This window comes from Hemiscyllium ocellatum, chromosome 8 (assembly GCF_020745735.1).
Source record: "Hemiscyllium ocellatum isolate sHemOce1 chromosome 8, sHemOce1.pat.X.cur, whole genome shotgun sequence".
NCBI classification, from domain to species: Eukaryota; Metazoa; Chordata; class Chondrichthyes; order Orectolobiformes; family Hemiscylliidae; genus Hemiscyllium; species Hemiscyllium ocellatum.
The window spans coordinates 65,498,650-65,517,413 of record NC_083408.1 but is presented as its reverse complement, the minus strand read 5'-3'; the positions used below and the strand labels follow the sequence as shown (position 1 = coordinate 65,517,413).

The following is an 18,764-nucleotide window of genomic DNA, read 5'->3' as shown; positions in this document are numbered from 1 at the left end:
GCATCTGTGGAGCAGAAAAATCAACATTTTGGGCAAAAGCCCTTCATCAGGAACGTCGAATTTCCTTCTCGGATGCTGCCTGACCTGCTGTGCTTTTTCCAGCACCTCTCTGATCTCTACACTGGTTTCCAACATCTGCAGTCCTCACTTTTGCCCAGTTGATTTTAACCTTCTTTGCTGTCCACTACACCTCCAATTTTGGTATCATCTGCAAACTTACTAATTCTATCTCTTATGCTTACATCCAAATCATATATATGAATGATGAAAAGTAGTGGACCCAGCACTGATCCTTGAGGCACTCCACTGGTCACAGGCCTCCAGTCTCAAAAACAACCCTCCACCACCACCCTCTGTCTTCCAACTTTGAGCCAGTTCTGTATCCAAATGGCGGGTTCTCCCTGTATTACTGCTCCTTGGATGCTGCCTGAACTGCTGTGCTCTTCCAGAATGCCGTGAAATCTAACCTTGCTAACCAGTCTCCCATGGGGAACCTTGTCGAACGCCTTATGAAGCTCATATAGATCACATCTACTGCCCTACCCTCATCAATTCTCGTTGTTACTTCTTCAAAAAACTCAATCAAGTTTGTGAGACATGATTTCCCACACACAAAGCCATGTTAACTATCCGTAATCAGTCCTTGCCTTTCCAAATAAATGTACATCCTGTCCCTCAGGATTCCTTCCAACAACTTGCCCTCTTGTGACGAGGTCTCTTGGTAAAGGAAGCAAGTCACAGTGAGTTCGGCTATATTGAGTGTTAAGAGAGTAAGCTGAAAATGTATTGCTGGAAAAGCGCAGCTGGTCAGGCAGCATCCACCAAGGAGCAGGAGAATCGACATTTTGGACATGAGCCCTTCTTCAGAAATGAGGAGAGAGTGCCAAATAGGCTGAGATAAAAGGTAGGGAGGAGCGTTGGAAATGTGATTGGTGGAAGGAGGTTAAGGTGAGGGTGATAGGCTGGAGTGGGGATGGGGGTGGAGAGGTCAGGAAGAAGATTGCAGGTTAGGAAGGTGGTGCTGAGTTCGAGGATTGGGACTGAGACAAGGTGGGGGGGAGGGGAAATGAGGAAACTGGAGAAATCGGAGTTCATCCCTTGTGGTTGGAGGGTTCCTAGGCAGAAGATGAGGCGCTCTTCCTCCAGCCATCGTGTTGCTATGGTCTGGCGATGGAGGAGTCCAATGACCTGCATGTCCTTGCTGGAGTGGGAGGGGGAGTTGAAGTGGTTGGGTTGGTTGGTTGGTCTGGGTGTCCCAGAGGTGTTCTCTGAAACATTCCGCAAGTAGACAGCCTGTCTCCCCAATACAGAGGAGGCCACATCGGGTGCAGCAGATGCAATAAATGATGTGTGTGGAGGTGCAGGTGAATTTGTGGCCGATATGGAAGGATCCTTTGGGGCCTTAGAGGGAAGTAAGGGAGGTGGTGTGGGCGCAAGTTTTGCATTTCTTGTGGTTGCAAGGGAAGTTGCCGGGAGTGGAGGTTGGGTTGGTGGGGGGTGTGGACCTGACGAGGGAGTGGTCTTTTTGGAACGCTGATAGGGGAGGGGAGGGAAATATATCCCTGGTGGTGGGGTCCGTTTGGAAGTGGAGGAAATGACGACAGATGATATGATGTATATGGAGGTTGGTGGGGTGGTAGGTGAGGACCGGTGGGGTGGTAGGTGAGGACCAGTGGGGTTCTGTCCTGGTGGCGATTGGAGGGGTGAGGCTCAACGGCGGAGGAGCAGGAAGTGGAGGAGATGCAGTGGATAGCATAGTCGATCACGTCTGGGGGAAAATTGCGGTCTTTGAAGAAGACCTGTTAAGAGAGTAAGGCGAGGCAGGATGGTCTTTAGTGCTAGGAGTGGGTAGGTAAGACTGAGTTCATGACGTAAATTGACACATGGAACTATGATGTTGCCATAACAGAAACTTGGTTGAGGGAAGGGCTGGATTGGCAACTCAACTTTCCAGGGTATAGGATCTTTAAGCGAGACAGAGGAGGCTGTTAAAAGGGTGTGGTGTAGCACAATGGTTAGCTCTGGCATAATATTCTTTCCAGAGTGCGATTCAGCTATTACATGGCTGAAGAATTAGGGAACGGTATTTTTGAGAACGCTTACCTCCGTAGGCAACACTGCGATTCCAGCAGGGCTCGGTTTGTGTGCTTTGTTTTGCGCATGCACCGATGTCCACGCCAAAGTCTCGGTGCATATGCCGATGTCCATGCTGTTCTGTACATGCGCTGGTGTCTGCACCGTTCCACGCATGCTCGACTTTGGTGCCGGTCTACATATGTGCTGATGACCACACCAAAGTGTCCAACCATTCGGCGCATGTACGATGTCGGCACCAGTTTTTGTGCGTACCGCGCAAGCGCCAATGTCGGCTGTTGACAGAGCAGCTTTCTAGGAGTTTTTAAATTTGCTCTGTTAAATTTACATTTTTTTAAAAGAAATATGATTTCAACCTTCATTCAGGCTGTGCTTAACTTGTGGTAGACTTTTAGGTGATTTTTGAGCGATCGTGAGTGATCTTTTTTGCTGGTCTGCCCCAACCCCACTTTTCCCGTCGTCCCCATTATTTATATTGAGTGAGGTTTCGCTGGAGTGCAACGACTACACTTTCGGAGAACTACCTGTATTAATTAAGGAATTAATTACTTCTTTATGTAAGTTTGCTTGCTGAGCTGGAAGCGAGCAAACCTACATCCAGAACCTCAACCTGAGCTACAAATCTTCTCAAAACTCGCTAGAGTTAATTACTGCAATAAAGAAAGATGATATCTTCTAATGGTCCTCAAACAAGGCTTTGTGGGTCAAACTTAGGAATGTTAAGGGAGAGAAAAGCTCCTTTACAGGGAATGTATTATATGCCCCCAAAGACTCTTCAGGAAATAGGAGCAAATTAGTAGACAGCCCACAGAGGTGGGTAAGCGTGACAATCAGGCAATTATAATAGGAAATTTAAACTTTCCCAACATACATTGGGATAGTCATAAGGGTTTAGAGGAGCAGATTTCTTGAAGTATATCGTGTGGAGTTTTTTTTTCCATACGTACAAAGTCCAACAAGGGAGAATAGTTCTGTAGAAAGAAGCCAGACAAGTGTTTGATGTGATAGTGGGGGAACATTTAAGTGATAGCGACCACAATACGGTATGGTTCAAATTTGTTCAGAGAATTCCTACAGTGTGGAAGCAGGCTATTTGGCCCATCAAGTCCATACCAATGCTCCAAAGAGCATCCCACCCGGACCCATTCCACGACACTATCCCTGTAACCCTGCATTTCCCATGGCTAACCCACCAGCCTGCATCTCCCTGGCCTCTGTGGGCAATTTAGCATTGCCAACCCACCAAACCTGCACTTCTTTGGACTGTGGGAGGAAACCCATGCAGACACAGGGAGAATGTGTAAACTTCTAACAGACAGTCGCTTGATGGTAGAATTGGACCTGAGTCTGTGGCACTGTGAGGCAGCTGTGCTAACCAATGAGCCACTGTGTCTCAGTGCTTCCTCTGGGCAAGGAAAACGATGGCCTGCAAATGATGGGTTTGGATTGGGGCAAGGCAGATTTTATTAAAATAAAACAGTATCTGGCTACAGAACACTGGGAATAGCTCCTTAAGTCTTCAGCAGAGCAATGGGGGGCATTCACAAAGGAGCTGGGGAGAGTTCAGGTCCATCATATTCCCATATAAACGGATATGTAGAAGCAATAAGTTCAAAGAACCCTTGACGTTTTGGACAATTCAGGACTGGATAAAGAAGAAGATGTCGCAATTCAGCTACAGCCCTATAGGAAGAACAAAGTGCAGCAGGGTACTTAAAACAATTAGAAGAGCAAAATGGGGGCATTAGAAAGGACTTGTGAACAGAATTGAGGAGAATCCGAAGATATTTTATAAAAACATTAACGGGAAGAAGCTAACTTGGGAAAGTGTAGGAACCAAGAGGGCGCCCTGTTGTGTGAAGCTGATGAGTGTTGGTTGAATACCTCTCTTTGGTCTTCACTTTGGAAAAGGAGCACGTAGATAGGAAATTGAGGAAAAGGAACTGGGAGGAACTTGCACAGTTTGACATTGGAAATGGGAAGGTGTTAGAGGCTCTGTCATGCCTGAAAACAGGTAAATCCCCTGGCCCAGAGGAATTGCATCCCAGGCTGCTGTGGGAGGCATGGCAGGAAATTGCAGGGGCTCTGACACAAATTTTTAATTCCTCACTGACCACAGGGAAAGTTCCAGAAGATTGGACGACAGCTATTGTGGTTCCACATTTTAAAGAGGTGGTAATGAACCAGGAAATTACAGACCGGTGAGTCTAATGTCAGTTAGCATTTTTTGATGAGGGAAGTTCAGTTGATGTAGTTTGTGGATTTTAGCAAAGGATGTGGATGAAAGAAGTTTAGTTGATGTAGTTGATATGGATTTTAGCAAAGCCTTTGATAAAGTTCCACATAGAAGACTGATTGAAAAGGTTAAAGCACATGGAATTGAGGGAAACTTGGCGAGTTGGATCAGAACCTAGTTTAGTAATAGGACACGAAGGGCACTGGTAGAACGCTTCATGACTTCCATGGTGACCAAATCACTGATGTTTCTATTTTCCTTTTTAATTTTGAATAGTCACCAGTAAAATACCCATGCAGCCAAATAGATATTTACATCAAAGCATTTTATGGGCATTGCAAACTCTCAAAAGGGAGAGCAAGAAGGGGCATGGGTCTGCTTTATTATCATGATGCTGCTGTCCCACTCCCCTCTCCCTGTAGGTCTTTCATTTTCCTTTTATATCTGCAAGTGTTATCACATACGACTGAATGGCTTTCCCACCATCAAATCATCGTGATTGTTAACCACACTCACCCATTAGCCAACTATAAAGTGTTTATGCTTTATTGTTTTCTCAAAATCACCATGACTACATCTTTTATCAACTGCCAACAGTAAAACACAAGAGCAGCCATTAGGTATGTATATGCAAAACCTGTTATGGGCAATGTAGGTCAGTTTATAGATATCTTTAATCAATCTGTTCAGACATGCTGTTAAACACCTCTGCAGCAAGTGGGACATGAATGGCTTTCTCACCACCAAATCACCATGACGTTTTTTTTCATTTTTAGTGATCAATCACCAGATATTTAGAAGTTTACATGCAAATTGATCATGGGCAGTGCAAACCATCAAAACTGGGGGGATAGGGAGTGTATGGGAGAGCAGGAAAGGACTTAGTCAGTCTGGTCTGCTGTATTCCTTGTTGGGTCCACTTTATTTATTTTTAATCAGTATGTTAAAACCTGATTTGGCACGTGTGGAGTTGGAACGTGAATCCAGGTGTTCTGGCTTAGAGATGGGGACACTATCACCGTGCTTTAAGAACCCTCAGCTCTGCTTTATTTTATGTTGCATCAACCTGTTCAGACATGTTATGACGCATGTCTATTGTTTGGGACTTGAACTCAGGCCTCCTGGGTCAGACAGAGGGACTCTATCACTTTGCCACAAAAGCCTATTAGGGTCTGCTAGATTTTATTTTACTCTTATCCTGGTCAAGGATTTTCATGCCCTCCTCTGGAGCAGGTGGAACATGAGCTAGGTCCTCCTGGTTCAGATGTAGGAACACTATCAATGACAGTGAGTGACCATAAAATCAGAAAAGATAAGAAACGTAGTTTGCAGGACTCGAGGCTGTGTTGGGAAACCTAAATGGATTTCAAATTCATTGCCTTAACCACTTGATCATGCCTATAAGACACTATTGAGGAATCTTCATATCCACCAGGAATTCTTGCAAATGTTTCTGCCTAGTTTTGAATCAGGGCCTCTTGCATGTGAAGTAATTATGATAACCACTTCACTCCAGAAATGTGAGGCTAGGGTCTGCTTTACTTTTTTCTCAATAACCAGAAGTGCTATTACACACAACTGAGTGGCTTTCCCACCAACAAAATTTTTTTTTTGTTTTTTTTTTTCCCCTTTGGCTACACAAGTGATTACTGTGGTAGTTAATCTATGGTCTGCTTTACAAAGGGCTCAGGTGAGGAGTTCAACTGGGCAGGTCATCACCTGTTACCAAGGGATCACCTCTTCAACCAGCTCCATAAGGTGATTAATTTGTGATTTCCCATGGACCTTATAGGTGTTATGACAGAAATCATGTCTCCAGAGCACTAGCCTAGACGTGAGATCACCCATCTGATGACATCTATCACAATATCACTCTTTTCCCCACTCACCAGCGGCCTTACAAATCTTTTATTCAAAACCAAGCTACTAATATCATCACCAATAACAGTGAAAACTTAAGTCATCATTGTTCTGAATTTGCGAAAGATGTCCTGACCTCTCCACCCCCATTCCCTCTCCAGCCTGTCACCCTCACCTTAACCTCCTTCCACCTATCGCATTCCCAATGCCGCTCCCCCAAGTCCCTCCTCCCTACCTTTTATCTTAGCCTGCTTGGCACACCTTCCTCATTCCTGAAGAAGGGCTTATGCCCGAAACGTCGCTTCTCCTGCTCCTTGGATGCTGCCTGACCTGCTGCGCTTTTCCAGCAACACATTTTTCAGCTCTGATCTCCAGCATCTACAGTCCTCACTTTCTCCTAATTTCAGTTATTTCTAATTCATGCAAATCAACATAACAAATTCGTTTATATTTTATTAATTGTAAGTACTATAGATTTCATGGTCTTGCTCGTTTTATTTAATTATGCATTGGAATTTCTAAAAGCACCTTAAAAGAAAGATGAATATTTTGAAAACCTTTTGCTGTTATTTGTATTTTATGAACATTGACTATTTTTGAATTAGGCTTTTATTATATGTGGCTCTTTTGCAAGAGTTATTGTTTTAAATTTATTCATAATTATTTTACTTTAGCAGATGAACATCAAACAAAATCAAGTGGCCAGCAAACTCAAAAAGAAAGCAATCATAAATTACCAAAATGGGTAAGAAATTATTTCATAATCGATGAATTGAGTCTAGCAGTGAGCAGATTGTCTCCTGTCTGACATTGGTCGTGTGTACTGCACTTTCTTTGTTGAAGAACCTGTTAAATTTCAGTACAGGTTGGGAGTTGAAAATGTGTTTGTTCCTGTGGTTACCAATGGTTTTATGTAAAATTTCCTTATGCAGTACCAAAGCAGTTGCTTGTGTATAACATAGGGAGTCTGCAAGACTTTGTGCTTTAAGAAAAACTTAAACAGTTCAGTTTAAATAATATTTGTATTGGGGAATGCAAGGCAGGAGTGGATTATATGTACAAGGTTTAAAACTACAATTCCAAAAATTAATTTTTAAATATCTCAAGCTGATCATCTAAATTTGTTGATACCAGTATAGCTTAGCTTGCTGGTTGAGAATTTATTAAGTAAAGAGGCAGTCTTTTCCCCAAGGTAGGGGAGTCCAAAGCTAGAGGGCATAGGTTTAAGGTGAGAGGGGAAAGATTTAAAAGTAACCTCAGGGTTAGCTTTTTTACGCGGTGGGTTGTGTGTGAATGGAATGTGGCTGAGCAAGCGGTGGAGGCTAGTACAATTGCAACATTTAAAAGGCGTCTGGGTGGGTACACGAATAGGATGGGTTTGGAGGGATCTGGGCCACTTTGTAGCAAATGGGGCTAGATCAATTTAAAATACCTGGTTGGTATGGACCAGTTGGACCAAAGGCCTATTTCCGTGCTGTATGTCTCTGTGACTCTATAACTGTGTAAAGGGTTAATTCAAAACCGTTCAGAGCCACTGAACTTAAAAACAAGCCAAAACAGCAAAGGAAACGGTAAATGCATAAGTGAGCCAGAGTTGTTTGGCCTGCTTGTGATTTTGTATACGTGCCCAAAGCAAATCCATTCCACTTATGTCTCTCTCTGGGGGCGTTTTCAAGATAGAAGCTTGTAACTAGTGAAATGCCACAAGAATCGATGAGGCCACACCCATTCACAATATATGTTAATGAATTGGATGATGGAAGTGCATGTGCTGCCAATTTGTTGCTCGGCAGTAGGAAGGCAAATGGTGAGGATGACATTGCTTAGAGGGATATAGACCGGTTAAATAAATTGGCACAATCTTGGCTAGTGGAATATGTGGAAAAATGAGGTTATGCACTTTGGCAGGAAGAAAAGAGGAGTTAAATGTCATTTGAATGGAGGAAGAACGTAGAAAGCTGCTGTATAGAGAGAATAGTGCATGAATCACATGGCAAATGGAATTCTAGTCTTTATTTCAAAGGAAATTGAATAGAAATATAGGTGTCTTACTAAACTTACATAGAAGACACAACACAGACCATGCCTTGAACAGTCTGAGCACTTTTAGTTCCCTTATCTCAGGAAAGAAATACTGACATTCTGAGGCAATCCAGGAAAGGTTCATGAGGTTGATCCTGAGTATGGAAGAATTTTCTCACGAGGTGGCTGAGAATAGGTTAGGTGTGCAGTCATGAGAGTTTCTGGGAATGAAAGTTGACCTTATTGTAACATAGAAGATTCTTGGGAAACTTGACTAGGTGGATGTGGAGAGGGTTGTTTTCCCTTTATGGAAGTGTCGAGCATCAGCGGACATAATCTCAGAGCAAAGCATCTCCCATTTAAGATAGAGATGAAGAAGATTTCTTTTTCTTTGAGGGTAGTGAGTCTGTAACAAAGTCATAGCAGCAATGGACTCAGAACAGAAACACTTTCACCTTGTGCTTTGTGGCCATGACAGTTAGTTTTCGTCAGTGTATAACAGTATATGTAGTAAAGCAAAATCAGTGATTGCAGGCAAGATAATGGAGAAATGGAGAGGTACAGGACTGGGGAGCCTGGCTAAATCCCTAACTGGGGGAGCTAGGGCAATTTTGCCAACAAGCAATTTTGAGGTAGGCGGTTAAGAAGTCAGAGAGTGATTTATAAAATTGAGAGGCATAGATAAGGTGAATAGCAAATATCCTTTCCTTGGAGTAGGGGAATTCAAAACTAGAGGTCACAGTTTTAAGGTGAGGGGGAAAGATTTACAAGTGATCTTGTGTATTACAACATTGAAAAGACATTTGGACAGCTACATGAATAGGAAAGGTTGACAGAGAGTTGGGCCAAACATAGGCCAATGGGACTGGACAAGTTTGGGAACTGAGAAGGATCTGTTCCATGTTTTATGACTGAGATGTGTGTGAAAATATGGAACAATATAGCACCAAACACAACAATGGAAAGTAATTTTTAGTAGTGAATTTGTGAAATAAACCATGCAATGTTAGATGATATGTTTCACAAAATCTGAGTGGACCAACCAAGTTATACAATTAGACATGCCTAATATACACTGTCCATGCAGAAATGGCCTGGAGTTAAACCCCATGTCACTGAGTTTTTGGTGGAATTCCGAAAGTCTCTTCTCTAATAAGTGATAAAGCCTGCTCTACCTTTTCTGAGCATGTGAATGTCCTATATGCAGGAAGAAGGGCATTTATTAGGCTGAGATTTGAAAAGAATTTCAGTGAGCCTTTTGGAATCGCGCAAAACCATTAGAAAGAGTTGTTATCCAGGAGGCATGGTACAATAGAAGAGAGAAGGGCAGAAAGAATGAAAATGTAGAAACCGAAGTAGGCTCTTTACAGCAAGGTAATTAATTAGCTCTTATTACGCAACATTAAATCTGAGATAGCCCTGAAACCTAGTTGGCTCCACAATGCATGCTCCAGAAACCCAGCTCTTTACATCCTGCGAATTCAAATCCCACAGCATTTATGCTGATATTGTTAACTAGTCTATGTGTAATTTGAAGATATATGTTGGTGCTGTATTACCCATATTACATGTATTTCTAATTTCCTGATTTACACAGTGTTCAACGTTATCAGACATTAATAGGGAATTAGGCCATTCAGCCTGTCATGTCTGCTCGGCCATTTGATCATGGCTGGTGTTTCTCAACTTCATTCTCCTGCCTTGATCCCCTTACCAATCAAGAACCTAACCACTTCTGTCTTAAATACACTCAATAAATTGGCCTCCACGGCCAATTGGCCTCAATAAATTGACCTCAGTCAGAGAGAGAGAGAGAGAGAGAGACAGAGACAGAGAGAGAGAGAGAACCTGCACAGTTATCACCTTTGCTGTTTGAATTTGTGTATTGCTGGACATGGGAGTGCATCTGGGAAAATTAACAAACAGTGAAATTCACAACTAATCTTGGAGGAACTATTGGGGGAAGTTCACAGCACAGAATCAGATAAGTTTATTGTTGTTTTAAGTCTATCCATGAGAAAGGCTGCAGGAGTGAGTATAGTGGATTCTTTCTTGTTTATATGTTTTTGGAAGATAAGTGTCTTGATTAAACTTAAAATATAAGCCATAGCTATTTATTTAACTTGGGGCAGTGTTTGTAGAGGAATAAGACTGTGTTATTTTCTGGGTCTGTAGATTGTGAAGGAGCAAAAATGGCCTTTGCAGCGATATGTACTACTTGTCAGATGTGGGAGCGTTTAAGGGTCACTGTGGATTATACCTGCCATAAATGTTGTTGGATGCGAATCTTATCAGATTGAGTGGATTGGTTGGAGAGACAGATAGAAGTGATGAGGAATTTGCAACAGCAACAGTATGTGATGGATGGCAATTATAGGAAGGGGGGTAAGCCTCAGACACAGTCACATAGATGGGTTAACTCCAGGAAGGGTGAGCGAGGTCGGCACCTAGGGCAGGAGACTTTTGTGAATATACCCATGTCAAACAGCATGCTGTTTTCGGAAAATGTAGGGGCTGATGGATTCTCAGGGGATCGTAGCACGAATAGCCAAGTTTCTGATATTGAGACTGGCTATAATGCAATGAGGGGTATGTCGGCTTCAAAGAGATGAATTGTGTTAGGGGATTCTATAGTCAGAAGTACAGACAGACATTTCTGTGGCCAGCAGAGCAAAAGCAGAATGGTGTGTTGTTTCCCTGGTGCCAGGATCAAGGATGTCTCGGAGAGTGTGCAGAATGCTCTCACGGGGGAGAGTGGCCAGCAGGAACCAATGACATTGAGACTCTGAAGGGAGATTACAGAGAGTTAGGCAGAAATTTAAAAAGGAGGTCCTCATGGGTAATAATATCTGGATTATTCCCAGTGCTTTGAGCTAGTGAGGGCAGGAATAGGAGGATAGAGCAGATGAATGCATGGCTGAGGAGCTGGTGTATGGGAGAAGGATTCACATTTTTGGATCATTGGAATCTCTTTTGGGGTAGAAGTGAGCTGTACAAGAAGGACGGATTGCACCTAAATTGGATGGGGACTAATATACTGGCAGGGACATTTGCTAGAACTGCTTGGGAGGATTTAAACTAGTAAGGTGGTTGGGGTGGGGGGGGTGCGACCCAGGGAGATAGTGAGGAAAGAGACGGGTACAGCTGAGAACAGAAGTGAGTCAATCAGTCAGGACAGGCAGGGACAAGGTAGGACTAATAAATTAAACTGCATTTATTTCAATGCAAGGGACCTAACAGGGAAGGCAGATGAACTCAGGGCATGGTTAGGAACATGGGACTGGGATATCATAGCAATTACGGAAACATGGCTCAGGGATGGGCAGGACTGGCAGCTTAATGTTCCAGGATACAAATGCTACAGGAATGATAGAAAGGGAGGCAAGAAAGGAGGGGGAGTGGTATTTTTGATAAGGGACAGCATTATAGCTGTGCTGAGGGAGGATATTCCTGGAAATACATCCAGGAAAGTTATTTGGATGGAACTGAGAATTAAGAAAGGGATGGTCACCTTATTGGGATTGTATTATAGACACCCCCAATAGTCAGAGGGAAATTGAGAAACAAACTTGTAAGGAGATCTCAGCTTTCTGTAAGAATAATGGAGTTATGGTAGGGGATTTTAACTTTCCAAACATTGACTGGGACTGCCATAGTGTTAAAGGTTTAAATGGAGAGGAATTTCTTCAAGTGTGTTCAAGACAATTTTCTGATTTCAGTATGTGGATGTACCTACTAGAGAAGGTACACAAACTGACCTACTCTTGGGAAATAAGAAGGGCAGGTGACAGAGGTGTCAATGGGGGAGCACTTTGGTGCCAGCGACCATAATTCTATTCGTTTTAAAATAGTGATGGAAAAGGACAGACCAGATCTAAAAGCTGAAGTTATAAATTGGAGAAAGGCCAATTTTGAAGGTATTAGGCAAGAACTTTCGAAAGCTGATTTGAGGCAGATGTTCACAGGTAAAGGGACGGCTGAAAAATGGGAAGCCTTCAGAAATGAAATAACAAGAATCCAAATAAAGTATATTCCTGTCAGGGTGAAAGGGAAGTCTGGTAGGTATAGGGAGTGCTGGAAGACTAAAGAAATTGAGGATTTGGTTAAGAAAAAGAAGGGAGCATATGTCAGGTACTGACAGGATAGATCGAGTGAATCCTTAGAAGAATATAAAGAAAGTAGGAGTACACTTGAGGGAAATCAGGAGGACAAAACGGGGACATGAGATAGCTTTGGCAAATAGAATTAAGGAGAATCCAAAGGGTTTTTGCAAATACATTAAGGACAAAAGGGTAACTAGGAAGAGAATAGGGCCCCTCAAAGATCAGCAAGGCGTCCTTTGTCTGGAGCCGCAGAAAATGGGGGGGGTACTAAATGAATATTTTGCATCAGTATTTACTGTGGAAAAGGATATGGAAGATATAGACTGTAGGGAAATAGATGGTGACATCTTGCAAAATGTCCAGATTACAGAGGAGGAAGTGCTGGATGTCTTGAAACGGTTAAAAGTGGATAAATCCCCAGGACCTGATCAGGTGTACCCGAGAACTCTGTGGGAAGCTCGAGAAGTGATCGTTGGGCCACTTGCTGAGATATTTGTATCATCGATAGTCACAGGTGAGGTGTCGGAAGACTGGAGATTGGCAAATGTGGTGCCATTGTTTCAGAAGGGTGGTAAAAACAAGCCAGGGAACTATAGACCGGTGAGCCTGACATTGGTGGTGGGCAAGTTGTTGGAGGGAATCCTGAGGGACAGGATGTACATGTATTTGGAAAGGCAAGGACTGATTTAGGATAGGCAACATGGCTTTGTGCGTGGGAAATCATGTCTCACAAACTTGATTGAGTTTTTTGAAGAAGAAACAAAGAAGATTGATGAGGGCAGAGCAGTAGATGTATCTCTATGGACTTCAGTAAGGCGTTCGACAAGGTTCCCCATGGGAGACTGATTAGCAAGGTTAGATCTCACGGAATACAGGGAGAACTAGCCATTTGGATACAGAACTGGCTCAAAGGCAGAAGACAGAGGATGGTGGTGGAGGGTTGTTTTTCAGACTGGAGGCCTGTGACCAGTGGAGTGCCACAAGGATCGGTGCTGGGCCCTCTACTTTTTGTCATTTACATAAATGATTTGGATGCGAGCATCAGAGGTACGATTAGTAAGTTTGCGGATGACACCAAAATTGAAGGTGTAGTGGACAGCGACGAGGGTGACCTCAAATTGCAATAGGATCTGGACCAGATGGGCCAATGGGTTGAGAAATGGCAGATGGAGTTTAATTCAGATAAATGCGAGGTGCTGTATGTTAGGAAAGCAGGACTTATATCCTTAATGGTAAGGTCCTAGGGAATGTTGCTGAACAAAGAGACATTGGAGTGCAGGTTCATATCTCCTTGAAAGTGGAATCGCAGGTAGGATAATGAAGGCAGCGTTTGGAATGTTTTCTTTATTGGTCAGAGTATTGAGTACAGGAGTTGTGAGGTCATGTTGTGGCTGTACAGGACATTGGTCAGGCCATTGTTGGAATATTGCTTGCAATTCTGGTCTCCTTCATATCGGAAAGATGTTGTGGAACTTGAAAGGGTTCAGAAAAGATTTACAAGGATGTTGCCAGGGTTAGAGGATCTGAGCTACAGGGAGAGGCTGAACAGGCTAGGGCTGTTTTCCCTGGAGCGTCGGAGTCTGAGGTGTGACCTTATAGAGGTTTCCAAAATTATGAGGGTTATGGATAGGATAAATACGCAAAGTCTTTTCCTTGGGGTGGGGGAGTCCCGAACTAGAGGGCAAAGGTTTAGGGTGAGAGGGGCAAGATATAAAAGAGATCTAAGGGGCAACTTTTTCACGCAGAGGGTGGTATGTGTATGGAATGAGCTGCCAGAGGATGTGCTGGAGGGTAATATGATTGCAACATTTAAGAGGCATTTGGATGGGTATATGAATAGGAAGGGTTTGGAGGGATATGGGCCGGGTGCTGGCACGTGGGACTAGATTGGGTTGGGATATCTGGTCGGCATGGAAGGTTGGCCCGAAGGGTCTGTTTCCATGCTGTACATCTCTATGACTCTATTACATTTGCCTTCCTTACTGCTGACTGAACCTGCATGTTAATTTGAAGAGAATCCTGAACGAGGATTCCCAAGTCCTTTTGTGCTTTAGATTTATTAATCCTTTCCCCATTCAGGAAGTAGTTCACTCCTCTATTCTTCCTACCAAAGTGCAGACCTCTCACTTCCCCACATTATATTCCATCTGCTATTTCTTTGCCCACTCTCCTCACCGATCCAAGTCCTTCTTCGATCTCCCTGCTTCCTTAATGCTACCTGTTTCTCCATCCATCTTTGTGTTATTTGTTTACTTAGCAACAACGTCCTCAGTTCCTTCATCCAGATCAATAGTTGTGGTCCCAAAATCTACCTCGGAATTCCATTAATTACAGGCTGCCATCCTGTAAAAGACCCCTTTATCCATACTCTACCAGTTAGGTAAGCCTCTATCCACACTGTACCTTTTCCCGAAAAATATGTGTTCTTTTTACCAGCCCCCTGTGTGGTACCTTGTCAAAGGCCTTCTGGAAATCCAAATAGATCACATCCACTGGCTCTTTGTTTAATTTGCTCATTACCTCTTCAGAAAATTCTAAAGTATTTGTCAGGCATCACCTCCCCTTGAAGAAACCATTGCTGACTCAGATCTATTTCAGCATGCACTTTTACCTGCACACTGCAACCTCAAATTAAATGATAGACTCTAATATCAATGATCAAGGTCAGGCTAACCAGTCGATAGTTTCCTGTCTCCTGCTCCCTTTCCTTCCTAAATAGTATTCCATTTGCCATTTTCCAGTTCTCTGGGATCCAGCGATTTCTGAAAAATCACCATCAGTGCCTCACCTCTTTTTTTCCTTCAGAACTCTGGGGATAGTCCATCTAGTCTGGATAATTTAACCACCTTTTTATCTTGCAGCTTCCCCAGCACCTTCTCCTTTTGTGATGGTCAGTGCACCCACCTCTACTCCCTCACTGGCTCAGTGGTTAGCACTGCTGCCTCACAGCACCAGCATCCCAGGTTCAATTCCAGCTTTGGGAGACTGCATGGAGTTTGCACATTCTCCCCGTGTCTGTGTGGGTTTCTTCCAGGTGCTCTGGTTTCCTCCCACATCCAAAGATGTGCAGGTCAGGTGAATTGGCTGTACTAAATTGCCCATAGTGTTAGGTGCGTTAGTCAGAGGGAAATGAGTCTGAGTGGGTTACTCTTCGGAGGGTCGGTGTGGACTTGTTGGCCAAAGGGCCTGTTTCCACGCTGTAGGGAATCTAATCTAATCTAAACTCTGGTATGCTACTGGTGTCTTGCACTGTGAAAACTGATGCAAAGTACTTATTCCGTTCTTCTGCAATTTCTTTAGCTTCTTATTACTACTACTCATTTTCCAGTGATTGAATGTTCATTCTTGCCTCTCTCTTAAATTTGTGACATATAAAAAAAACTCTTGCAGCTAGCTTACTCTCCTATTTCATCTGCTCTGAAAATAACCTGTATTGATGAAATTAGTGGCTGTCACCAATGACTTTACGGTTTACCTGTGATGTCACTGTTTTGTGCTGAGCCACTGATCCTGGGTTTCAATTTACCCTGTTAAGAAAACCATACAAATTATGAATTGTCTCCTTAAATATTTGCCAGTATTTTGCTTACTGTCTTACCTGCTAATCTATCTACCCCATCCACTTCAGCTAACTCTGTCCTAATTTCATTGTAATTCCCTTTGTTTAAGTTAAATATACTTGTTTTGGACCCAAGTTTCTCGCTTTTGAACTGAATTATAAATTCTTGCCACTTCCTGGGGGATCTTTGAGTTTGTTTATTAAACCTGCTTCATTATCCATTACCAGATCCAGATTAGCCTGTTCCCTGGTTGACTCCATGAAACATTGCTCTCAAAAAGTATCCCTCATGCGTTGTCTGAGTTTGTTGTCAGAACTACCCTTTCTAACTTGATTGACCAAACAACATGAAAGTTAAATTCACCTATAATTATCACTCCCTTTTTACACGCTCCTATTATTTGTTGATTTATACTTTTTTTCTGTGGTTATCTTTTAGGTGCCGAAACACTACTTCTACCAATGTTTTCTTTACTATTTTTTACTTCCATACAAGTGGACTGTTTATCACCTGAGCTTGGGTCATCTCTCATGACTGTCCTAATTTGATCCCTCACTAATAGTGCTACTCCACTACCTTTGCCTTCCCTCCACTCTTTCTGAAAGTTAAATTCACAGTTCTGATCTCCTTGTAACTATGTCTTTGTCATGGCTACAAGATAATTTACTTCAATTTGTGTCATCAGTTCACACTACATTTTACCTCAAAAGCTCTGGAGGTGGATTTGTAGTCTGCTGTTTATCTTCTTCCCAATCTCTTGAAAGTTTGATTGGAGGATCCATTTTCCTTTCTAAGTCATTGCGTCAATATATACTAAATCTTCCGATTGTTGTCTGTCCCTGTTGACCGCTGTGCACCTGCTCTGACACAAAGATTTACTAATACAAAAAAAAACTAGGCTTCCTAATTAAAGAGAGAAAGACTTGGATTTTTACAGCAAACTCAAAATGCTCAGAATGACTTAAATGCGTTTAGTCACTTGAAACTTACTGAAGAAAATTTCTCAACAAATGAGAAAGCAAGTCGGCTGTTTGTTTTGAAAATCTTTTCTTGATTCCAGTTTTGTAGATTTAAAAATTTACTGATTGATTTCGCATTTTATAAAAAACAGCGTTCAAATTCGAATCATGAACAAGTAACTGAAGGACGTCTTCTGATGGAGCCAGGAGATGGCAGCACACACGAAGGTATGACCAACCACAGGCATTTTCGATTTGGTTTTTAGTGTGTTCTGAGAGTATAAACATGTGAAATAGATTCAAGGTTTACAGTCACTCAGTTTAAAATGTGTGTCCTCCTTTAGGCATGCTGGGAGTTTAGTTATGATTGATATAAATGTTGCTTTATGCAAATCCCACCAGAAATGCAATTTTAAGAGCAGATGATAAACTTAGTTTCTGTTATGATTGATGAATTTTGTGCTTTACATATGATAGTGGCTACAGAGCAACGTTTGTTTAATTTTGAAACTAGAAGTATAGGGACAAGAGTAAATCATTCAGCCCCTTGAACCTTTTTTTCTCATTCAATTATATAGTGACTCATTTATATCTTTATTTTGTTTACTCATCATGTAGCTTTAACCTTTAATATGTTGCCTCACTGAAAATCATCAGTCTCATTTGTAATTTTCAGTTGATCTAGAACCAGCAGTCATTTTGGGGACAATGCATATGTCAATTAAGCTGTTAATGAAGAAGTAGACTCAATTTTACCAGCCTTTTGAGAAAGGGTTGAGGGCAAGTTTGAAGATTGATGGGTCTGTAAGATAATGAGGAAAGTAGGAGATGGAGTGCTTGATATCTTCCCACTGCCTTGCCACCCAGCTAGTGGTATGTAAGTAAAAAATGAGGTCTGCAGATGCTGGAGATCACAGCTGCAAATGTGTTGCTGGTCAAAGCACAGCAGGCCAGGCAGCATCTCAGGAATAGAGAATTCGACGTTTCGAGCATAAGCCCTTCATCAGGAATTCTCTATTCCTGAGATGCTGCCTGGCCTGCTGTGCTTTGACCAGCAACACATTTGCAGCTAGTGGTATGTAAGGTTTGGATGCCTTTCCTGCCCAGAAGCCAATTAAAGCCTGAAGGCATTAGTATATTTTAAGCAGAAATGTGCCTTCCACTGAGTGGTGAGCCCACTATTCTGGGCACCTTTTGGCCCAAAGAAGTGTCCTGCAGAGACAGTGGGTGCCACATTAGCTGTGGCTTCACTTGCCCTCACAAACTTCTCCCTTTCCATTAGACTGTTGCCTGGCCTGCCTGATTGGCCTGATAACCCCAAATCATTTGTAACTGCTCCTTTCAGAGTGTCTGTTTTACCTGCTGCAGGTTTAACCCAATTGGCAGAGTGCTGACGACTCTGCTGACTCTAATTAATAGCTGGATGCTAACTTTCAAGGTTATACTCCCTTATATTGGATTCTCTCAGAGTCCACTTGCCACTAAACAGCATTTTCCTCTACCACAATGAAAGTATTGTTTTCCCTTTACATTAGTATTTTTATGAATTGTCCTGATATGTGCAAGACAAAAAAACTTGGAAATACGAAAAAGATTGTTTTGTGCTCTCTCTCTATTTTTCAACATCCTTTAATCATTTTAAGCAGTACTTCATTATCCAGATCTGGTGGTTTGGTGGGAAATGCCATTTTTCCAGACTGTGCAATCTGTCCCCTAATTTTGCCCTTTCACCCAAGCAATGTTCTGTCAATCTGCTCTACATTTCCTCAAAACTAATATATATTTTCCTTTAGTATGGTGCCCAGAACTGTATGTAGTACTCCAGATGCAGCCTAACAAAAGCTTTGTATCACTATAACACACCTTTTTTTGGTTTGAGTTTCCTTATCAAAAAGACCAGAATTTCATCCAAGTGTTTGTTTGTACCTGT

General features: G+C 42.5%; 1 protein-coding gene across 3 annotated transcripts in view; it reads left to right on the top strand.

Moving 5' to 3' along the window:
• kiaa0586 (KIAA0586 ortholog) overlaps window positions 1-18,764 on the top strand; it is a 533,649-nt gene that overhangs the window by 8,647 nt on the left and 506,238 nt on the right. For 2 of the 3 annotated variants that reach the window (XM_060829107.1, XM_060829109.1), the window contains exons 2-3: window positions 6,865-6,935; window positions 16,987-17,062. In XM_060829107.1, the coding sequence (XP_060685090.1) occupies window positions 6,865-6,935; window positions 16,987-17,062 (147 nt within the window). The remainder of the gene's footprint in view (window positions 1-6,864; window positions 6,936-16,986; window positions 17,063-18,764) is intronic. The other variant, XM_060829108.1, reaches the window with a different exon arrangement.